At 41.5% G+C, this 24519-nt stretch overlaps 2 protein-coding genes across 8 annotated transcripts; one reads left to right on the forward strand and one right to left on the reverse strand.

Moving 5' to 3' along the window:
* Positions 1 to 3499: 3499 nt before the first annotated feature.
* On the reverse strand, positions 3500 to 18909 carry BBS12 (Bardet-Biedl syndrome 12). Of its 7 annotated transcripts, none has more exons than XR_011326932.1 (3): positions 16970 to 17351; positions 6180 to 14592; positions 3500 to 5535 (listed from the first exon to the last, which is right to left on the reverse strand). XR_011326932.1 is itself a non-coding variant. In XM_069797315.1 (3 exons), the coding sequence occupies exon 3, from the start codon at positions 14574 to 14576 to the stop codon at positions 12441 to 12443; it is 2136 nt and encodes a 711-aa protein (XP_069653416.1). In that variant the 5' UTR covers positions 14577 to 14592; positions 18465 to 18589; positions 18778 to 18909; the 3' UTR covers positions 3500 to 12440. The 7 variants fall into 7 exon arrangements, 6 of the variants coding, with proteins under 6 accessions (XP_069653416.1, XP_069653572.1, XP_069653487.1 ...); XM_069797315.1 differs by lacking the exon at positions 16970 to 17351 and adding exons at positions 18465 to 18589; positions 18778 to 18909 and having other exon boundaries at positions 3500 to 14592; XM_069797471.1 differs by lacking the exon at positions 16970 to 17351 and adding exons at positions 18465 to 18589; positions 18688 to 18831 and having other exon boundaries at positions 3500 to 14592.
* On the forward strand, positions 18017 to 23571 carry LOC104316785 (uncharacterized). The gene is made up of 5 exons (XM_069797600.1): positions 18017 to 18150; positions 19909 to 20064; positions 22016 to 22144; positions 22250 to 22387; positions 22625 to 23571. Exons 1-5 carry the CDS (start codon positions 18148 to 18150, stop codon positions 22712 to 22714), a joined length of 516 nt encoding a protein of 171 aa, XP_069653701.1. The 5' UTR covers positions 18017 to 18147; the 3' UTR covers positions 22715 to 23571.
* The last annotated feature ends 948 nt before the right edge of the window (positions 23572 to 24519 follow it).

Raw genomic sequence — 24519 nt, forward strand, 5'->3', positions numbered from 1 at the left:
CAAGGGAAGGCAAAATAGGGTATGAATCTATTCTAAAGTAAGCATAATTAAGAGGACTTTATTTTTACAGCCCACAGTAAAAACCCAGAATAGCTAGAAACTTTTGCTCTTTTTCAAAGCTTGAGTATTTCAAAAAGATTGTTTTCCATCCAATATCACAAGAGGGAAATAACCAAGACCAAAATAATGTCTCACGGATTTTATTTTATGTGTGAATCAACTAGTCTAATGGAAATACTACCTTCTTTGACTAGAAGCATGGAAGAGTTCAAGGATACAGTATGTATTTTTAAAGAAAAACCTAATACACATGTTTGGAAAGGGAAAGGACAAGACTTAAGCTCCTGGCAGTATTTGCAGACATCCACAGACATTTTGAATAGAGGTATTCTTCTGGGGGCTTTCACCTTGTCTGAAGGCCTGTACTTGTTCCAGGTCTTGCACTGTTTATTACATTTTAGAAAGTCAAGTTATTCTTTCCTACTGCACTGCAAACTAGAACATTATTCTTGCTAATTTTGGGGACTCAAGAGCAAACAGAGCAGGGGAAGAGCCAGACACAGATGAAAGCACAATTCTAAAAAAGCAATTTAAGTTTCCACTTTAAAAAAAAGAAAGAAAAAGAAAAAAACAACAACCAAAAAAACCCAACCAAAACCAAACAGAAGAGGTAAGGATTTTCCTCAAACCTGCAGCAATAATGTCTGTTAATTTTCTCCTTGCAATATTAAAACCATTGCTGTCAAAAATGCCTGAACCAACGCTGCATCACATCAGCAAAACAGGAAACATGACAAGAGGCAACTTCGTATGCTTTTCTCAGAGCAAGACAAATAAACAGACCAGGATGAGACACTGGAGATTAATATTAAAGCCATAAATAAAGAGATCTTATGTAAAGTAAACTATTGCAGGTTATCTTTAAAAGAGGTACTAAAAAGAATTAGTGAAACTCAAAACCCCACATACTGCAGTCTCATTTCATTTCCAGAATATTTAAAAAGAAGACATTCATTCCGTCCTGCCAGTATGCCAGTTTGTATGTAGAAGAACCGTTCTGCTCTACTGAGTTTGCACTGTAAGTTGTATGGCTACTAGTAGCTGTACCTGGCACACTATAACTACTGTGGTTTAATCTTCACCCTATATTCAAAAAAGAGCTACTGTGTTCATTGTCAAGGTTTACTACTACCCTCCAAGAACTACCCCGTCCTAGATATAATCTTTACAGAGTCCAGACTTGTGGCAATCTGTATGGCCAAGCAATGCAGGAAGCTTTTAGAGAAATTCCATCAGCTTTATCAGGTTTGCAAATCAAGAAAATGTCTTTCAAGGTGAAGAAGCCCAAATCTTAAATGTCATCAAACATTCATTCATTACTACAATAATTCTGACTCCTATTTGTTATCCAAGGCCTCGTTTTGTTACACACTGTATGAACAGAGTAAAGAATTTCTTCTCTACAGAGTTTGCAGTTTTAGAGGTGAGAAACAGATTGATAGAGCTAGATATGATTGTATCCAAAGCTGACCATTCTCCCTAAGTGACATTCCATGCAGGAGACATCCTTTAACTACACGGGATGCTGGGCTCTTAATCCTCATCAAATTCTTCAGTGGAAAGGATGGCTCAACCTACTGCATCTCTGAAGCAAAGTTTTTCCAGGTCATCATTAAGTACTCAATTGCTATTAAAGCTTATTAGAGGTTCATCGAAGAAAAAGCGGCTTTTAATGAAGGTTGCATTCCTTATCAGCATTAGCAGTCCTCAGTTTTACATTTCCTTCCACTAAGAAATGATCAGAAAGACACCCTTTTCCAGTATGCAGAAGAGCTAGGAAGGACACTGACGTTTTTGCAATAATCTGTTTCTTAGGGACCAAGCCTTTTAACTCCCCAAAGCAATGGAAACTTCACTGACATTTTTAATGAAAAAGGGACTGATTCCTTTATTAATTCACAACCAAAGCATGATTCCCCCTTCCCCTCCAGTCTCCTGAGAATAACGTATCAGCGAAATAACATCTTGTCACACATGCACATCAGCAAAAGCATCTGTAAATTCTCATTCAAGAACTGAATTTGTGGTAGTGGCTCATAGCAACACATAAAACAGAAAGAAAACAGCTTGACTGGCCTTTTAAAAGAAAATCCAAATCATAGCAAATCCTCTTTTAACTTGTTAGCCGAGAGATGGAAGTGAGCATTTGAGGGAGGGCAGGGAATGGAACATCTTATTTGTATAATGTCTCTTCACATCATGGCCATGTATTAAATTCTAAGCATCAAGTTGTAGGGCAGTCTAAAGTTCTATTTTACAAGTAAGCAAACACAGTTAATTAAAGCAGTACCTCTCGGCACAGACAGAAGTCATATGCTTTTAAATTAGCCCCTGTATTTTGGAAGTCCTTTCTTCAGCAGTTTAATAATGTTTGTTTAATGATCAGACTTGAACAAATAAGAGACACTGGAATAACCAATTTCAAGTCATTTCCTCCAGCTTCTCCTGGCCTTGAAACTCCTCTCTTCTTCCACAGTTTCACTGGCCTTATAAATGGTTGTGAGAGGAATCTGGAAGGCTGGAGGTCCTCCTCAAGCTCTGTTGGGAAACAGTCCTGAGTATCCAGCACCAGAGCTGAGATTTGAGAGCTGTTCCCATATTAGCCACAGCAACTCCATAGATACTAATTAGTGATCTGACATTTGGCAATTCTGTTGAGTGCTCCGAGATGTCAAATACTTTTGAAAACACAAGCTAGAATAATTGCATAGCCAGGGTCACACATAAAACAATTTTTTAAGTTAATGTAAGTTAATTGCCTGGTACTTCAGATAAACAAAGAAAGATTTGGGCTTCTTTTCCAGTAAAGCTCTCTTCACCACCACTTTACTACCAATTACATCTGAGTTTCCTGGCAGCCATCAGCATACTGTCACAGCTAAATGGCTTCAGAAAACAAGGATCCTTGAACCAGAAGAACTTGAATGATATTACTTGGGATGGTTATTTAAACAGTGCTTACATAAACCAAGAGATGAAGAGAAGTGAGGTACTGAACACTGACTGCCCCTTACCTTGAGCAAGGCATACTCAAGGAACTGGAATAATGTTATATTAGGAGGACTTTGCTAGTTAATTAAATTTATCTAATCAACATATCTGTATTGTTGCAGGTGTACTGTCTAATTTTCATCACTGTAGGAATCAGAGACATTATACTGATATAGAATTATACACATGTAATTGCACCCATGACTGCTTCCCCTGAAACAGTATGTGCGTGGTATATGCGGATCTTTGAGCTGCAACCCACAGACAGAACTGTAAATGCAGAGAGCAGCAAATGAAATACAAGAATTAATACCCAAAACAAGACATATTTCCTTTCAATTTACTGGAGGGGTTCTTTTTGTACAAGGCTGTTGTTGGACAAAGTTAGAATTTACTGATAATAGTTATTCTGAAAAAGGAGGTATTTTGATGTTTTTCTTTGACATAAACAGGAGGTGAATGGATTAACTGCCCTAGTTCAGGATTGTATGACTAGACTACACGTTAATGTTGCTAACTGAGAAATTGTGTCTGTTCTGCTCTAGAATGTGTATGTATATATATAGATATATAAATAAAATTTATTTTATACAACTCCTCTGGAGTTATTTTGGCTCTCCAGTACTAACAAATAGGGGTTTTCTGTTGTTTGGTTTTATTTTAAGTTTAGTTAGTGAAAGCAGCGACTCAGATTACACCTTGGAAATAAATCAGTTCACCAACTGTGTTATTTTTAGTCATCTCTGCAAATCTGCAACACTGGTTAAATATTTGGTCTCACAACACAGCAACAAAAGTTGCAAATAGCACTAAACCGCAATCTGCTGATTTGAGCTGAAATACAAGACAGTCAGGGACCAGTCTTCCCATTACTTCTAAATAAAAACTACATGCTATCTTTTATACTCTTGCAATAATTAAAAAATAATCCTATTGTTTGGAGCAGCACTTGGTCCCCAAGGAAAGAATTCCTTTCCATCTAAAGAGATTTTTACTTTTGTGTTGAATCTCTGCCAGGCAGGGAAACCAAGTACAGGCCTTGGTTTCCCCCACTTCCCATGAGCTCTTTCACCATCTGTGCATGATCATGGCCCAGCTTTTCTTTCCACCCCTCTGAACAGCACACTAGGATTCCTCTCAAACATATATCATCATGGGAACACGTGGCTGCTATGGATGGTGCTGGTGAAGTTGGAGTTGGATTAAACGTGACATGAAGCCACTCCCCAACTGCCATTGGGAGCCTGATGAGGCGGGAGAAGCTAGAGAACTATTTTTTCCCCTCTACTCAAGGAAGCACCTCTTCCCCGAACTGCTCTTGTCCGTCCCTGCACTATGTGTGACAGGGAAGGCCCTGTCACTCCCTCCCCTCCTGCTCTCAACCACCGCAGCTGGCACTGAAGCCTGTACAGGTTTTCTGTGAGCTCCCTATTCCAGCGACTGCTCTGTACACTACTAGAGCCACAATGCAGGGTTTCTGTCTGCAAATCCTTGCACTGATGAATTCACTGATCACTCTTCTGCATGGCCCTGCTGAACCATCAGGCTGTTAAGTACCGTCCCTCTGCACGGCGGCTCAGGATGTTCCCTGTCATGTCCTCTGTGGGGATTCAGTGCTTTGAGCTCAAAGGCATTAATGCAAGGGAGATGGTGAATGCTGTGGTCAACACTTGGCCCATAGAGATCACACGTTAGTCAGTCTGCCGGAAGCTTCGCTGTGACTAGTTTACACTGGCAATGTCTTCAAGCAGCAAAAGCTTGAAACTCCCTTCTAAGAAAAACTGGCTTTTCAGAAGCCACCAAAGTACTCAACACTGCAGACATGTGACTGTTAACTTTATTTCTATTCCTCTGCAAAATCTTGAAATGCACGCTACATGCCTGGAAAAGGGAGTGCTTGCAGGCGAACAGAAGTGCATTTGCACCTCAGACATTCTTTCCTCTGATTACACACTCCTGTCCAGTCCCTGCTGTATCTGCAAGTATCGTGAGCATTGTAAGGACCTGCAGAAGTACTTGCATAAGGTTCCAGCTCAGATGATGTTCTTAAGGCTTACTGTAATGCACATAACAGTTTCAGCTCTGCTGGGCACTGTGGAATACACAGTCCAGAGTTTGCAAACCGTGCACACATGGACAGCCACAAATGCAACTGCATCTTTCAAAATGGAAAAACAGAAAAAAATAAAGTTTTCAGAAATGTAACGCAACAAACTGAATCCCAGCGCTCACAGCAAACCATCACTGAAATGCAGCTAAAAGACACCACTATGGGTGTTTTTCAGAAGTCTAAAGAAATGAATATTACTAATGGAATAAACAGATAGGAAGCCAAAATAGATGGAGCAGTGTGTTCTTTTCTTCCTTCCACCATTCAGAATCAAAACCAGTCTCTAGTTTGTGCACATACCTGAGCTGTTCTCACTCTCCCTTCAACTGTGCTGAAATCATCCCTGTGGACATTAGTTCTTGGAGCAATGTTATCTACAAAGAAAAAGCCCTTTAAGACTGTGGATCTATTCACACTTCGTTAACACACCATCTTGAAAGAAAAGGGTCTTGGTCTTGCAACTTTGCAATAAATTGCTAATTAATGCAGCAATGCTGGTGGCAAGTGGCAGAATTTAGTCTGTGATTTTTTGATTTTTCCAAATTCGTCTCATACAAACTATGCTCTAACTGTATCGATGTGGAATTGATCTTAAAAAATTACTGATCTACGGGGAGAGAGGGATAAAACTGGAATATAATCCCTCTGCTTCAAAGTGCTATCAGAAAGTTACACTTCTACAAGTGACTTTGAGGAAATATCTGTAGAAACAGCAGCATGGATGGTCACATTCTGGAAGTTAACCAACAACTGAACAATTTAACACTCCCTGTCAGTTTGCCTTATACAAATTGTAAGGCTGGTAATAAGTCTTTGTTGTTAAAGGTTCTCCCAAAAGTGCCTGTTGTGCACAGCAGTCCTGGCAACATTGTGGGTTCCAGCAACAGCAAGCGCATCCTTGAAGCACCAGCTGTCACGCTGGGTATGGCACTGTCATATAGCAGGGTGTTATGGAGTTTAAACACAAAAAAGATTTAAAAAAAAAAATCAATGATGAGATATTTCCTTCATTTGTTACCTGCTAGAGTTAGTGCAACTCCTCTAGATGTCCTGCCTGAGTTGGTTATGGGAAGCCGACCTGCTTTTCATAGAAGGAGATCGGTTCTTGATGCTGGCCTGCTGCAAGATCCCCAGTTACTTTGATCCACTGCAGAAAGCCTTAGACAAGGAAACTTCTTAACATCGCTAGGCAAGATGCATGCTGAGAACATTTGTTCTAAAACAAACACTGGCAGGAATAAATCAAGAAGTTCAAAAGGAAATAAAGAGGTTAGGCAGCTTCCATACACAGACACCAGAGTAAGCTTCTTATTCAATTAGATAATACTACTACTAACTCCACCCAGAAACATTTTATGGGGGCCTAGGAGTGCTTGGAGAGTATAGAAGATATATAAAATTTATAGCTGCTAGTGTCATTTTACATTGTTCAAAAATATATTGTGTGAGTTTGTATCAGTTTCCTAAAGTAAAATAGCAAAGGGTAATTTCTAGTCTCACTAACTCCAGACCTCAACATGTGAAAAGGGAAGTTTCTAAGCTAAAGAGCAAACCATGTTATTTCCCTGAATGAAGAGCACAGGACAGCAGGCAGATTTTTTAAAAACATTGAATCCTCCAAAAAAAAGTTCCCATATCTGAATCTTTCCCAGGATAAACTGAAATGGAGATAGGGCAGCCCAGAAGAACATCGCAAATAGTCTGTTTCTGTATCCTCCCACCAAGCCATTCCAAACCATCTTGGCTCGATTAAAAACAACCCCTTTTATTCGTGATCCCAGACTGCCTGGCTCAGGGAGGTTTAGTTTTGCTTTTACTGGAAGACACCAAGCTCCCCAGTCCCTGCCTGCCCCATGTGGGCAGGTGAAGGGCAGGGCAGCCAGCTCACAGCCGGCCAAGGCAGCGGGCAGTCAGGGTAACAGAGCTCACGGGTGGGATGGCTGGGGCAGCAAGCTGACACCTGCTGCATGCCCTAGTAGCATGTTTGGCCTGCTGCGAGCACCAGTCGCACACATCCCTCTCTCTAAATATATGCACACACACAATTTATTCTTACTTCAGTTTTTCCACATGAGAATTTACAGAGAAGGTCCAAAGGGAAGAGAAGGAGCTATAGCAGAACTCATCTGTGACAGAGACCGTCCCAGTTCTCCTTCCTTTGCTCTTTCTTTTCTTTAGCCACTGTGCTGTAGCAAGGCGAAGAAACTAATAAATCTTCTGATGATGCTAATGGGTCACTTTACAGTAGACATAACCCTTGAGGAAAACCCTATAATCAAGACTTCTTTCTGCCTTTGGGATTTAAGCTAACATCTTTGTGCTGGGACGATGAAGTTTTCTCTCAAATACTGAAAAGAAATGCAAGGAAAGCTGACAGGCTTCCCAGCGGCTGGGGACATAGAGCATTTACCCTAACTCCAGAAAACTGGGCTTTGCAAAAACACAACAAACCTCCTTCCAGTAACCCCTGATGTGCTACTTGCACCGTGAACTCTAGAGAAATACAGCTAGGAAAGCAACTTCAGCAGTACAACTAAAACACACCTCACCAGTTTCTCACTAGCTAGTGCTCTATAGCACATTCCTACCTCTATAATACTTGTGGTTATGCCATCTGATATACACTAGTAAAATTTGGTTTCAGTAAAGCTCTATTTTTATTAGAAGATAAAGGTATATATAGGAAGTGACAGAGTGAGGGTGACAAACACTTGAACCATGAATTAACTCAGATTTGTCATGGGCACACTTCTGTAAAGGTCAGGGGTTTATTTCATTCACCTAGCATGTGGAATCTACATTGTTAGCCTTCTTGTTGCTAACCTCTACTACAGCCTCAGAAGCTACAGCTGACACATCTCAAAATACCTCAGCATAAACATGATGCTAGTGGTAGCACCTTGGCTGTTCCCCATCCAAGCCTATGCTTGGTTTTCTCTATTCAAAGCAGCACAAGAACCAAAGTGAGAATCTTCAATTTACTGGCAGGCGTCTCCTGTCTCCCCTGACAGGACAACTCACCCCTCAGGGAGATGCACCTTCTACATCAGTCCTCCTGCAACTGATGGGCAACTCAGGTCTACCAGTCACCTCATCCTTGTGAGCAGAGCTGAAAATCTCTTGTCACTCTATAACTCTTCTCCTAGACTAGATCCCCTGTCTCTACCTCCCTCCCCTAAAAAAGGGAAATGTCCTCCCAGCCTCTTCAGCAGCCCCAGCCTGGGATATCAAGTCAGTCAATGCAATTAAACTGTCTCAACTCTCCCAACTCTCTTGTAAGCTCAGGTTTTTCTCCTTCAGCCCTTCCTGCTCCATAACTACCTTAACCTCGCCAGCCTCCACCCTCCCACAGTCATTTCTTGGCCTGCCTCAGGACCATTGCCTCCTACATTTCCTAGCTCATTTTTTTCAGCATATTTGGTAGCTGGCAAACTATCAGATGCCTCTTGACAACATTGATCACCAGGCTGTCAGTCCTTATGGGTCCAGTATTTGCAAGCAGGCTGTGTCCTCCAGGCTAGCCCAGCTTGGGACAAGGGTCTTGCTGCTATGATTAAGACCTCTACCACATTTCAGGAAATCATGAAGGAGCAGAAAGGCCTAAGAAGTTGGCCTTATAAACATTAAATAAGATGGCATCAGCCCTAAAGAGAAGGAGGACTGAGCCGGGAATGACGATACTTGGATGCAAGGGAGAAACGAGGCACCCGACTAGCACAGAGTTTCAGCAGGGAGTGAGGCGCTGCCTACTCCTTGGGACAATCACTTCCCTAAAATCTCTGCCATTTCCCAATTTCCCAGGCATGTACAAGCTTAGCTCTTCCATCACATCATACTCTACACAAACAGCCTTTGTGTACCCTAGGAGGAGCCTCTCCCCGGGAGAAGTTGAAATCGCCCATGGCAGTTGTTGAAATCATTCCCTGCGCTGAGAGCCATGGCAGACACGCACAGGACCTCCATTCTATATTGCAAAGAGGTTTGAGAGATTTGAAGCTGAGGAAGCCACATGTGTATATTGTATTTCACACTGCAGAAGGAGCATGCCTTGAGGACAGCATGCATGTTAATCTTCTATGCATATCAAAGAAATAATTTTAAGTAATCCAGGATACAGTATCTAGCTAGTTTATAAGATTTTCCATTTCATTGGCCTGTAGAAAACCAAGTGTTAAATAATCAAAATATAATGTCTGACAGCTTTTTAGAAAACCTCTGCATCACAATATTTAAATCTATCATTATGTGCTTTTTAAAAGCCTGATTGGAAAAATTACATCATTTTGGATTTTCTGAACATTTGGTGCGTCAGCTCTCAGTGTCTAAGAGTCCTATAAATAGATGTTTGGACCACCTCAATACAATTCATGTATGCACTTTTTCCATAATCCACTTAACTCTATTATTCAAATAAAGTGCAACTGGATCTTTTCTTGGGAACAGGGATTATGCAATGCTCAGTACAGGAGGTTCAAGAAAAACAGTATAAAGCCAAACACGAGCTGCAAACACTTGCAGAGCAGCAGAGTTTGTTATATATTTATTTATATGCTGCGTTTCCATTTCTTTTCCACCGAAGAGCCACTAGCTCCTTCTGCCTCTTTTGATCTACCAAACTCTTTCTCCCTCATGTCTTAGTACACCATGGGTGTGGCCAAGCAGTTAAACATCACTTGCCAACTGATTAATAATGAAAATATAACTGCAGGATGATCAAAACTTGAATATAACTAGATCCCTATGCTGTTAGGAACTACTGTTTCAAATTAAAATTATAAACCCCTACAGTACTGATGAGATTTTGCCAAAATCCACTGAATCCTGCAGTTTGTTAGAAAACCAAAATATTTACAGTTTCAAGTCAGAGACGGCTAAATACTATGAACATAGTTTTCTATACAAAGAAAAGTTTTTCTCATATTTCTAAAAGGCAACTGCTATTAATATGCTCCCTTAACCTCCGTAAGAGCCTTCCAGTTACGCGCGAATAAAATACAACTATAAAAATAAAAATATGCAATTCAGCAAGGAGAATGAAACCTTTGAAAATATACTGTGTAACACTACTTTAATACACATGTATACCTATATGTATCTAAACCATATTTGAGGATGAATTTCATTATCTCTGTCCTTCTTTTCCTTATATACTGAATATATCAATTATTCACCTAGTGTGAACCACAGCTTTATGAAAGATCCGAGTATACAATTTCATACAATATATATTAGCATAGAAGAAAGCTCCAGGATAAAATGTATTTAGATGGAGTCTTTTCTTCATAAAAATGAAGTTAGGGCTTCTGGTCAGTTCAACACTCAAAAGCTGTTCATAAGGATCCCGATTTCATCTCATGCTTAAGGTTAATTTAGAACCTCAGTAGCCTACCCCACCTCTCCAGGAAACTCCCAGCTATGGAGACCCATAAGCTGTAAGCAAGTCTCAAAAAGGGCTATTTTTAGCAGAATGCATTGTAGGTTATGGAATTATATATTATGGGGATGAAGACATCAAAGGAAGAAAAAAAATTTGGAGGACATGAGGGAGGTAGAAAAGTATCAGATACTGTGAAATATCTACTGACAATGATAATGGGATATAATGCTGAAGTGTTAGCACCACATGGGAAGCATTTTAGGAACTGTCTTTCCTTTTCATTAACTCAAGCCCCCTGCAATTAGGCACCATGAAATGCACAGGTAGAGGGAAGGGTCTTCCCAGGAGGAAAGGGCAACTCCAACAGGGCGCTGAGACAGAGAACTGTGTTAAGGCTCAGTACGAGTTGACTGGGGGACTGCTAGTGGTCATGGGGGTTTGAGGCAGCTGATGGCTCTTCTCCAAGATGTCTTCTGCAGTGAGGACATACAGCAAGGAAAATAAGTCCAGAAGAAAAAACATCCACTTAAGACAGTAAATAAGTAGCAGTGAAGGTTCTAACAGTAAAATAACCACTCGCTTTCTGTCTGCCTTTCCACCAAATCACATGTCAGAAAACACTCTTTAGCCCACCCCAGTTCTTGGCTTTCACCACAAAAGGACCGTCTGACATCAGCACCAGCAATCACAAGAAGTGCTTAATGCAAGTACCACCGGCCATTAGCATTTTAATGAAAAAGTTCCTAAAAGCAAGGATCCGCTTTGGTATCACCATTTCCATCCTTTTTCCGTGCTGTTTTCACCGGACTGGTGAGACATTTCACTTTAAGTGTGATTCGGAATGCCAAGTTCAGAAAAAATATCTCCATGGTTACACACCTCTTTCTTACAACAAAGTGCCAGTTCTCCATGGATCTGCTTTCAAATGTTAAGTGCTGAAACACAGTAAAAATGCCTTGCCTCAATCATCATGATAGATTCATTTTCAGTTTTTAGCCAACGGCTAAAACATAAACAACATTTTCCTCTCTGCAAGGGTAACTGAAAGAGCCCAAAGGAAATAACCTAAAAATCCAACTCGCAATGTAAAAGAAAACTTTGTGTAGAGATACATCCAGTCTGTAATACCAAAAAGGAGGATTCAGCCTGAATTTATGTCAAAACGACAGAAATTCCAAAGAGTATATATTTGAAAATAGGAGATATATAGCCCACATAAATATGCAAAAGTAGCATATACTAATACATTCTCACAGTGTAAAATGTAACGCTCATTATTGCAACTTTAAATCTTACATTTGCAACTTACAGAAATTAAGAGCAAGATATTAACTAAAAATTGATTACGTTATATATATTCTTTCATTTAACACAAGTATGCCAATGGTATGTAAGAAATCCCTACCCTTCTTTAGAAGACCTTAAAAGACATTAAACAAGAATAATTTACAGAACACAAGTCCAAATACCTAATACAGGCAGCACATGTTCAGAACGCAAGCATATCCAAGGAATCAAACTTTTCCCCAGCTAGACTTGACAAGTACCCACCTGCCCAGTGCTCCTCACTATAATGAAAAAAAGAACTGCACATCTGCTCTGCTAAATAAGATTAGTCAGTTTGACTGGATTAATCTATCCATACAGACAATATCATTAGTTAGAAATGCATGGCTGGGGTTGGAGATAAGCCCACAAATGATTTTTGTTTGTTAATTAACCCCCACTTCTAGAAATGGGAAATTATATTTACCTTGTGACTGTCTCACATTCTGATTTCCGCTGTTACACTCTAAAGTCATAACCAAATCTAAATGTTTGCTTTATAAACTATGAAGAAATGTAGGTTGCACCTGGACTTCTTCCACTGACTCATGGACTTATAAATAAAGCCTGCAAGTCCTATAAAAACATAAACTCACTTGACATATGTGAGTTCAATAGCTGATTCCTTTTAGGACCTGTGATAATTTCAGCATCTGTCTGAAGCACTAGTAGCACCAAGTCTAGAGCTCTCCGCCATGCCTCCGTCTTGGCTGTAACATTGTCATAAACCTTTAAACCCTCTCCGTGGTCAGTGAAGGGACCAGAACCACCCCTGAGCAGATCACCTCTTCTAAACTCTTTCAATATATATGCTGAGGGAGAGCCACAGTCAGCTGCTTTTTTGAGGTGATGATCAACTGTGGTACACGCTTCCAACTCCGATGCAGCTTTTGCAGTGTTACACATAACCACTGCAAGATACTGCTTCCAGCCGCTTGCTAATGCTTGGAGCACAACTGATTTATACTCTGTCACAGATGCTGCCAGCCAAGGATTGTGAAACTCTTTCACAGCATTTTTATTTGCTGGCTGTAAAGGCTGTTCTGCAAGCATCTGAATGTGACTAAGGCACAAGAGCTCCACTGCACCACCACCAAGAAAAACATTCTTGTCATTTAAAGCATGATGGAGTCTATACACTAAAGTCCAGAACTGGTCTTCAATGAGCTGCATCTTCGAAGCTACAGCGGTGGTAAGCACGGCCGTGAGCAGGGGAATTCCTTGTACTTTTATCCTGACCGGCACAAGCTCACCCAGATCCATTGCACGCCCATCGCAGGCCTTCCACAGCTCCACCTGGGCTCCACTTGCCACACAAGATGCATTCAGTTGGGTGAGGTATGTCACTGGCTGGGCGCTGGTGACCTCCCCAAAGGCACGCAACACATCCCGAGTCACAAAACCAATTACCAATATACTGTTTGCTATGCATCTTTCCATTAAGTTTTTGCACACATTTCCTTTGACCAAAACCAAGTTTACTTCAAAGTTTATCAGAATATCTAACATACTGCTTAGCCACAAGTCCCCTGCTCTGCCTTCCCACAGGCTAGGATGCTCCAGTATGGTCCTTACATTACACGGTCTATTAAAACCTAAGTGACGATATTGTTCAGTTAGGTCACCATCCATTAGCAGAATCCGAAGGGGTTTGTCTTTGAAGTGTTTGATAACTGTGGCTTGCTCTGATGATACTAACGTGACAAAGCCTGGGGAGACACAAGAATAGCTTTCAGGCAGGCCCAGTAAACAACACGTCACAATTTCTGCAATATTAAACTGGGAAGAGCCACTGCATTCTGCTCTCTCTTGCTGGTACGCAACAATGCTTTGTAACAGTTTCACACTAGCCTGATTTCCATGGCTCAGAGCCATTGCCAGGTGTCCTAAACCATAACATTCACATGGATCTGCTGATTGTCCTGAAAGGTATCCCTGAAAATTACCTTGCTGACTTGAAAAATGGCTTTTTCCTAGAGTGCTGAAGTATCTGCTATGGGTTAACTTGTTACAGCGGGATGTGGTAACACCACTTCCAGAAATCACAGATGTACTTTTGTCACCCGCTGGTTTGACAAGAGAAGCTATTGAACCAAAGCCAGCCAAAGGTGAAACCAGGCACTTGTTAGAATTACAATCATCTTCTTGATAGGAACAAGAACTTATTGGAATTACTTCTTCTGGTGCAGAAATATCTTTCTGAAAATACAGGAAAATCTGAGGATTTAGAAGACTGTCGTGTCCAATTTGGCAAGTTTTGCTTTTAAAAGTGTTTGGCCTAACACTGCTAGAACATAGCTCTTTATTTACATCGTGTATTGGTATTTGAAGACACTGGACTCTCTCACAGCAAGAGTTCAAGCCCTTAGACATCACAGATACTATTGCTGAAACAGGAACGTTCTGCTGGAGGCACTCCAGTACGGCATTGCTCCATGCACCAATGAGAAACAACAGGGTACTCATCCCAGTCTTAAACTCTTTGTTTTGTGCCTGAATGGTTTCATTAAGAAGCTGTCCGGCAGCGCTAGTTAAATCCAAACTTTCAATCAGTCTAACAGCAGAACCAATCAATGTGCTTTGGTTGGTGCTTTCATCCACAATGAATTTACATGATTTCATTGGCCCCAATAATGTTCTTCCAGCTAACGCTAAGGATGAGAGTTGCTGAAGTCCAATATGTCTTCTTGCATTCACATCCCGGAAAGCCATGGGCAGCAGGCAGCATCTGTGAACAGAACACAGACTTATTGCCCCATTCTCACAGCACTCCAGGGCATATATCACCAACAATTAAATTAACAATCTAACGCTGAACACAGCTCTCCTGTGAGGCGTTCTGTATAAACAGTTCTTCATCCCGTGCACTTATTATGAGACATCGATGCACATAGTTGCTGAAATGGTGCATTGCTAAAACACCACAGAATTTTTTCTTGCTGGCAGATAGTAAAGTGCTCTTAATTTCAGTGTATTGTATAGAATTTGCAGATTGTATAGAACTACCATTTCCCTCCTGAACTGCTATCTGGAATTTCAGTTATTTGCCTTACTTAGGGGAAAAGTTCATTAGAGCAGAATGGACAATTATGTGCAAAACAGAAGTGCTCCGTACAGATCCATCTTGGTACCGATAGTTATGTCACTGACTTTTAACATTCATATCTAGAAAAACATAATCAAACTTTATTCCAATTCAATTTATTCCATTTAGCACATCAATACTTCACTGAATGTGCGCGAAAAGGAATGCCACTTCTTCATACCTCACAAAGCAAACTGCCAAGACTGCCAAGTTTTGATCTACTACTCAGTTTTAACATGCCAAAAATAAATCTTCTTTCCCTTGAAATCCCTTCCACACCACAGTCCTGTGGCAGACCACACGGATTAAACTAAAGCTTCCTTTTTTTTTTCTTTTTTGAATGAAAAAGTATACACACCAGGAATTAAGAACCCTTAGCCATAAACCTTTTATGCTTAGATTCAAATAATTTATTTCATCTCCCTAAAGGTCCCTTTGCATAGCTGTTCCAAATCCAAAAAACTCTTTTTCTGTCCCACTCAAGTGAAACTCCATCTGAATATTATCTCAAATGAAGACAAAGTGTGAATTTAAAAAGCAGAGTAGGCAGTCAGAAGTAACTTTTACATGCTGACAGACCTGAAGTTCTAGTCTAGCCCAAACTGACAACAGACTTTCCCTTCAGTTACTAGATACATCTTGAAGTACCAAAAGAATCATTAACCAAGAAATTGTTTCAGTCTGTAGTTATCCATAATCAACAATTTAAGAAAAGGACTTTTAGATAAGCAGGTGCTTTTGACTTTAAAACTGCACTGGGAATGCCCATCCAAAAACCTCCATCCAACCTGCTTAAGGGTTTTTCTGGAAATTTTTCTTGGCAATGTCTTGCGATAATGGTCTAGTCAAGCTATGTATCCATATCAGTACTTCCAGTAATAATAATAATAATAATAATAATAATAATAATAATCATCTCTTTTTTCTTAACTGGAATCCTTAGCTTAATATTGCAGGTAGCTTGTTTTGAAAGGAACAAACAAAAAAATTGAAGCAATTAAATAATAACCATTGGATCATGGAATCTAATATGAAACATGTTTCCCTCACTCTCCCCAAAACTCATCATCCCATCTGATTTCTCTTAAGAATTTACTAAGACAATCGCTTTTGGTGTTTTTTCAGTTGGATTTTGGTGGGGGTTTTTTTTGTTTTCTTTTTTTTTCCTCCGAGATCACTGTTTCTGAATTCAAGCAGTTTTCAAGTAGTAATGGTCACTTCTCAACCTGCTCTTGTTTTGATAGAAAGAAAAATAACCAATTTGTGGTTCTCTTCATACAATTTAGGAAAGAGCTAAATTAGCTATGCTGAAAGGCCAAGTAATGCTCTCTCACTACCGAGGTCCTTGACACATAGCTCTGGGCAGAAGGCCATGCAGTTTGGATGGGAGACAACTATGGAAGGACTGGTGAGAAAGGGGTTCCGATTTTTCAGTGAACTTCTTACTCCCCAGTCAGTCCCAAATGAGGGTTCAGCTCAGCAATATGAGCCACTGTCCTATTAGAATGGCATTTTTATTTCAACGAATGCAAAACCAAGACTGGTTATGAGACAGATTAGAGTTAGTCCAGCACCTTCTATCAAGTCAGTGCACTTTCACCAAACCTCAGCACAACCAACTACAACTTGCATAGCTAAAATTTTCTCTAAAATTTAAGTTGAAAAATGTGCCCCTTACTTTCAGCTTAAACTCATACTTCAAAACTGTAGCTTCATTTTGGACACCAGCCTGTACTCCTGCAGATCCATAAATGTGAACCAAATGGACCCAGAGCTTGGCTGCAAAACCAGATGAAGGCAGAGCATGCACTTACAGGAAAGAATGTTTTTAGTTCATTGCTTGCACAACCTCTGGCATGTGTGATTTAGGATTTTGTGATACTCCCCCCCCCCCGTCTTTTGTTTTATACGTGTTATTTTAGCAAGAACACCACGCTATCCTATGCTGTAGGAACCAATATACAGCAGACCCAAAATTCAACTTTTCATCCCCCCATCCCCTGACTTCTTTTTCCCCCACCTCTTTTTCCATCCAGTCTGAGGTGGAAAAGGTAAAGGGTCAAGTGGCATTACATTTCGGAGTCAAACACAAGTGAGGTCAGCAAAGTGAAGGAGGCATCCCAGAGAATGAACGAACAAAGTAGTAGTGAAGGACGGCCATGTGTGTGTGAGACACCAACTACTGCTTGTGCTGAGCCAACCTGCAGGCTGACCTACTGCTGCCTGCCTCATCACCCCTCTCTGCAAGCGAAATAAGACTTGACCTTAGGTTCAGTTTATGTTTATACGCACAGGTTTTAGGGGTCTGAAGTGAAAAACTCTGGGATAGAAGAGGTATGCTAAACACTTATTATTCGCTTTGTCTTACAGCTCCTCAACAACAAAATTTTAGATCAGTCTTCCAAATTAATGTAGTTCTGTGAAATGCTGTCAATAAAGCCTTGCTCGCGTGTATGCATGCGCACACATTGTCTCGAGCCAGCACTGGTGCACAATCAATGGGAAACGGGTAGAAAACTCTCTGCTTGCAACTAAACTACCGAGTGTTCAGATTAACTGTCACGACTTACCTGGTCTACCTCGGAGCCAGCACTATTATCAGTAACTTCGGAAGAGAAAGAGCTTCCTAGATTAGTGCAGCCGAACCCAAACGCCCACGCTGAACCAGCCCCGCGCCCCTCGCGGCGGGCACCCCGGCAGGAGCCGAGGCCGCTCGGCAGCCGCCCCGCAACTGCCCTACTCGGGCCTGGCGGCGGCCCGGCCGCTTCCAACCAGGCTGGAGGGCCGGCCCAGGCCCCCAGCCGTCCCCACAGCAGGCAGGGTGCTGGTTTCTCACCGGTTCGGCTGCCTTTGGCCCCGCTCCCCGCGGCCGGGCCGGGCCGGGCTGAGGTGAGATGGGCTGAGGCGAGGCAAACGGGCAGCCCCGCCGCGCGCCGCCAACGGCCGCCGCGCGCGCCCCGTTGCCAGGACACCGCCGCCGCTCGTTTGTTGACCCAGCGGGCGGGGCTTCCCCCTCTGACATCACGAGCCCGCCGGCTGCCATTGGCCCGGGCTAGGGAAGGGGGGGCGGGTTCTCCGGGACGCCCGGCTCGCTCATTGGACGGCAAGCGCGTTCGTTGCGTGCGGCGGTGGGTGCGCTCGGGTCGGGCCGTTAGGAGCGGCGGGGCCGAGCGGGCCGAGCCTGGAGCGGCGGTCCCGATGGTGAGCGTCCTTCCCTTCGCCGCGGGCTTCCCCTTCCCCTCGTCGCTTACCCGCCGAGCCCCTCCTCGGCGCCTTCCCGGAGCCCTCTGCTCGATCCCCGGCCTCGGGCGGGCCGGCAGCCGTTGGGCTCTAAGGCTGCGGGGACCGCGCGGGCGGCTGCCGAGACGGTCTGTGCTGCTCGGTTTCCTCACACAACGCGGAAGTCGACACGCCGGCCAAAAAGGGAAAGGAGACCCCCCTACCCCCCCAAAAAAACCCTCGGCACTATGGAAAAACACCCCCGGTAAAACACCGGGAATCGCAAAATCCGTCACCTCGTTGCAGGGTGTGGGGTAAGCCGGAGGAAATATGCCTGGTTAATTTTGGCGCAGTTTACTGACCTCCTCCGCTTCACTGGGTCCCCTGTAGCACATTGAAATGGCACTGGCCAGGCGAGAAGCTGAAAGATAAAAATGGATTTTGAGCAACTCAAGTTTTTAAGTAAATGGAACACGAAGCAACGTGTATGCTACTTTTCAGGATCTTGAACGTTTTCACCAGATTTGTAGGTGCATACGCAGGATGCAAGAAAAGAGGTTCAGGTAGCGTGTTGGTATATTTTTCTTTATGGTCAGGAAGAGGTCTCACATGGGTTTCTCCCAGAGTAGAACAGAAGTAGTAAAAATCTGATGCCTGTGTTAATAGCAGGGAGAAGACAGAGGTGTGCCAGACAGATTGGTTTGCAGTCCAACCCGGGAGGGACAAATCATGTTAAAAAGTGAAATTTCATTTCCGAATACAACAAAATGGAATCTTCTGTGTTAGACACTGGGCATGTAAAAGACAGATCCAAAAATGGTTAACAATTCAGCAGACTTAAGAGACTGCACAGCAGTAGCTAGAAAACAAATTCCTTTCTTGGTATTTATTTACTTTTATAAAGTCCAACCAGTTAAAGTTGGGGGTGGGAGGGATTGCCCTTCCTCCCATTAATCTGTGCAGATTGAAGACCGGAGGACTAAAATCTGTCTGCTGCTGGTTTAGAAGAAAACCTATACTCGAGGAAAATATTTTTGCTGCTCAGTGGGAGGGGGAGAGTGTCTCAGAAGTGTCCTGGATAATAATGCACCAGCTCAGCACAAGCAGATTAGTTCTCTTTATGGGACAGATTTTGTGTTGATCTCACTGCTGCCACAGCATGTTGTTACCTAGAACCACAGCTCGGTGGTGGACAGGCAGGCTAGAGCTATGCAGCTCCCTTTAAACTTTGCTCCAACAGAGCTGATGCTCTCGGACACCCCATTTCAGTGCTGACTTTGAGGAGTGGCTGAATTTGAGTCCCACTTACAGTCAAGACCCTATGCAACCAACCTTTTTAGCTGTGAGGATGATTTACTCCTGTTTTCCAGGTGAAACCACTCCTGACACATCAAAGCAACCAGCAGGACGTGCAGAGGGTCTTGGTGACCTCAGTGGAGTGTTCATTTTCAGGCTGCCCACCTGTTTTTCTGGCATTACTCCTTTAATTGATGATCTTTCTGTTTAAAAGAGAAACCATGAAGTCCAAATGCATATTCCCCAGTAGCAAAGTCTTCAGCTTGTTTTCTTTCTAGAATAATGTAAGAAAATAAGCACAGAGACCCAGTGTCTACCACTTGAAGCAAAGAATGTCTCTCACTTCTGCTACAGCTTTACTGTTGTTATTTATAATTTAGTTGTGTTTTGAATTTTCCCTGGAGTGAGCTATTTCTTATCTTTTCTCTCCTTCACTTTCTGAAGGCATCCAACTATAGAAAACCTGGCTTAGGTACAGCCCAGCGGAAGAAAAGTGGCTTGAAACCTGAACTTACAGAAGACCAAAAGCAGGAGATCAGAGAAGCTTTCGATTTGTTTGATACTGATGGATCTGGAAGCATCGACATAAAAGAACTGAAGGTTTTCAAGCTTTTGTTTCTTGGATGGAAAAATGGTCTCAAGATTGTAGCTGCAATTCCTGTTTGTCGGGCCCTAAGTATTTTAAAATAGTTTTGGAGTACAGACAAGAGTAATGGCTTGCTGTCATGACTGAATTTGGAGTGTACTACATAGTTAACGTGAGAAAGCTCAGTATGTAATACTTCAGAGCAGACAGGCTTCTCTAACACATGGACAGTAGGTCAGATAGCTTTGAATATCTGAGCATTAGAGGAACTAAACAGTTCCTCTGTTTAGGTACACACAGTACACAATTTTCATGACTGGCTAAGATCTTGTTTCTGGGAAGTGGACTTTTGTTGTTCTGGGATGAATGTCAGCATATCAAATTTTTTCTTCATCTCAGAACTAAACACTCAGATTTTGCACATATTCAGGAAAGATACAACCATATTTTCATATACATAATCCAAAAATTTCCTGTTTCTTAATTTAAGGAAGAACAAAACAGAGATCTGAGTTGCATTTTAGTAGCAATTCAGGTAGTGTGTGTGTGCACGCATGCATACACACAGTAGGACAAGGGAGAAGATTATTTTCAGTTCTCTCCCTATATTTTTACGTGTCTTATCTTTTTTTAAGCGTGAACCTTTTATCTTAATTATCTCCTTGACCTTGATTTCTCAGATACACACACTCTGCCTCAATTTCTGCATACGTAACCTAGAAGCATGAGTTACCTAAGCCTGTGGCTTATCTCAGGATTTATTTGGAAGTACTTACCCTTAGTTAAGGAAAGCGTGTTCTCTGAACACAGATGATACATGTTAAAATACAGTTCTCAGAATGGACTGAAACATTTTAGCATCAACCATTTAATGCTGTGTTTTTCAAAATTAATTCAAAATAATGGATATTTTACAACAGAAAGTGTTCCCCTCTGAAAGACAAAACGTAACATTTTCAGTTGTCCCATCGCAAGAAACTGGTCAGAAAACACTTCAGTTAAATGTTGAGTTTCTGGTGGGTTGGCACCTTCCAGTAGAAGAGTGTTCAGCGAGAAAATTTCTGCCTAATATTAACGATTGATTTCCACTAGAGCACATAAGAAGAATGAATGTTCACAGTTCAAATCTTCCTCTAGTTATGTTTTCTTGAAACTTCAATCTCTGAATTAAATACGCTGTAATCATCTGGTACACCAGGATTGTGAAATTACTAATAAACACCCAAGTAGCAAACTAATTGTTCTAGGCTAGTGAAATGCCAGAGCCTGGTTTTAAACAATGTTAATATTAAGCATTTGTACAATAATTTACACAACTGTTTTTACAGTAATACTTTGCTTGGGCTCTGTAAGGCTCAGAAAGTTTGCTTTTCTTTTCCTCAACTAGCACAGCAGTCAACTCTTTGCTTTGCTGAGGCTCAGACACTTAGGGAGCATTGTCAGTTCCTACCCCCTCCTGCTCCGCCCTCCCCACCACCTAGCCAGAAGTGCCAAGAGCTATGCATATGGATTTCTTCTATCTCTGTGTACTGGATTATGTAAGTTAACTGATGTAATTCTGCACCCGTCAAAATTAACAGGCATTCTGCCCTCAATTTCAAATGGAACAACATCACATCCCTGGTCTCCAACCTCCCTTGAAGTCCCATTTTGATAATCCAGTCCCTTTAGGAACTATGTGGATTGGAACCTTGGCCTAATTTGGACACAAAAAGTTTCTCTTAGCTTCAGAAATATATCCACGTTCCACATGGATCTAAAGAGAAAATAGGTCTGAGTCTTAAGGATATCAAACCTACACTATTACTGTTTGGAAAGATGAAACAAGCTGGTAAGATATATCAAGATATTTTCATTGCAGTGAGTTATTATTACAGTTTTGGATGAGGAAATTAAACAAGCTTTAGTGCAGCTGATGACACTGTAATTCTGGCGGCCTCCTAACGGAATTGTTTTTTGGCACAGGTTGCGATGCGCGCTTTAGGCTTTGAGCCAAAGAAGGAAGAAATTAAGAAAATGATAGCAGATATTGACAAAGAAGGAAGCGGCACCATTGACTTTGAAGACTTTTTGGCTATGATGACGCAAAAAATGGTAGGAATTCTTAATAGAAATTCTTGTGACAGCATAAAAAAAATATTGAAGAGTATCTCGGTGGCAGGTGTTTTCTAATTAATGTACATTTTACTCTTGTTTTAGAGTGAAAAGGATTCAAAAGAAGAAATCTTGAAAGCTTTCAGATTATTTGATGATGATGGGACAGGAAAAATTTCATTCAAAAACTTGAAAAGGGTTGCCAAGGAGCTGGGAGAAAATTTAACAGATGAAGAGCTTCAGGTAAATTCCAATTTGCTAGAGCTTTTCTAACAGGCACAGACCAATCCCATAGCCCCTAAGGATTGGGTGGAAATTTATGCCTATACAAAAAGGGCCGAGAGGTCAGAAATACAAAGAGCTATCAAATACATAGTTATGTTTTCACATGAAGTGCTTCTGATTTGTTGTTGTTTTAATGAATAGAAGGTCTTGTGTTTAGAGTCCAGTGCCTGATCAAATGTACAATGTGTTTTGTAGGAAATGATTGATGAAGCTGATCGAGATGGAGATGGAGAAGTAAGTGAGCAAGAATTTTTGAGGATCATGAAGAAAACTAGCTTATATTAGTACTTGTTGCCTTGCTATACAGCTGCTCCAAAAGATAACCTGGAAAAGACTTAAAAACTGGGCTTGCGTCTCCTGTGTACTTTTTGCCATATAAAGATCTGAAAGGACAGATTTTTGGTTCATTCTTCTTTTTCAACAAAGTTAATTGGGAAAGGGAGGCTTCAGTACCCAGAACAGTTAAAATGAGATATTGCAGAAGTGAAAAGGATGAACTGAACCTGCAAGACAGGGTCCCTTCCCCTCCCCCTCAATAATTTCACTGATTGCCATTTTGGATAATGAATGCTGTGTTTCAGCTATTTAACTAAAAGGCATTTCACTTGAGATGTGAAGATTACCACTGCTGCTGGTAAAGGCCTCTTCTGACTTTCCTAAGGCTACAGAACAAAGGTACAAGCACAGTATTTTTATTTCTTTTAAGGCTTTTAGGTTATCTTTTGGTATTTATCTCCTTTTGTTTATTTCCATGAAAGACTCTAAAACCAATTGCATATCTGTCTTCATTTCTGTATGAAACACTTTTCCCATGGCAAGTTGTTTTGGGACCTAATGGGAAGCAAGTGTAGATAACCAGATTTGGTTCTTCATTTGGAACTGTGTGCCATCAGTAGATGTTCCTCTGTTTATCTGACCATCTGAAACCTAGTTTACTTGAATGTAACCTGCTTGGATTATCGAAGTTTATCGTATGACCAGTCAACATCCCGAGCCATTGTTCTCATTCCCAAGACATAACAGAGCTGCTGTTACGCCAGGATTTTAGGTATCTAAAAAGTTCAGTTCTGTGGCACACTAGAGTACATGTTGTCTTTGGCTATTTACAGTTAAGCTGCAGGGAGGACTCACATCTGAAGTGATGTGCAATCCAAATTAATTTCAGACATCACAGGTTTGGGGTTTTTTTAGGAGTACCTTCATTTTCTTGAATGTTTCTTGCATATACCGTCAGTCTAGGATTTACTGGAGAGCCACATTTCCTCCTGTGTTATGGTGACAGAGCAGTGACACACAACATGACATCCAATTACGTGGTGCTGCAGGAGGGTTTATCCTTGGGTCCTGATTAGACAATCAGCTTCAAAACTGCAGGGAAATGGTATAATCCTAAATAGCATCTGTCTCTAATAAGGCACCTAAAGGAGAGTTTGTTACTGCTCACAGTGAAGTGGCAAGTAGGTAGCAAAATGTCAGAAGGGTTCAATGGGAAGAGGAGGGAAGGAACAATATTTCACCAGTATCTGTTAAGATCCTTCTTTTCTTCAGGCAGCTTCTGCTGCTTGACAGCACTAACAAGGTTTGTCGAAGATGGAAGAGCCAACTCCCGGATTAGCTCCTCATTACAGCTGCCTCAGCTCTCATGAGCTCTAAGGGCCCAGCAGGGGGAGAATTAAGTTTCAGGAGCAGAAAGAAGTGTTCATTTATGTTATCTTCTTGGCGTGCAGCTGCGGACCTGGCACATTCTGCCCAGGTCCTCTGAGTTTTGTACTCTGAGCAACTCTAAATAGCCCCTCTCTAACCTGTACAGAAGCAGGCTTAAACCTGTGGGAGAACAGGGATTGTGCAGCACCCTGGAAAACTCAAGAGACCTGTGAAGTCCCTATTAACATATTCAGTGGCAGTAGATGTAACCTATAGTACTGTGTTTTAAAATGCCTATTAACTTTGTGTAAGTGTGAAATAAAACTGTTTTGCAAGTTACGGACTGTGTGCTTTATACCTTGGTGTGCTTACTATGAAAACTAAATTTTCAAAAATAATTTTGAAGTGTTAAGTGGTTCACCAAGTATATTTTCACTTTCATTTAT

This window comes from Haliaeetus albicilla, chromosome 1, assembly GCF_947461875.1.
Source record: "Haliaeetus albicilla chromosome 1, bHalAlb1.1, whole genome shotgun sequence".
Classification (NCBI taxonomy): Eukaryota; Metazoa; Chordata; class Aves; order Accipitriformes; family Accipitridae; genus Haliaeetus; species Haliaeetus albicilla.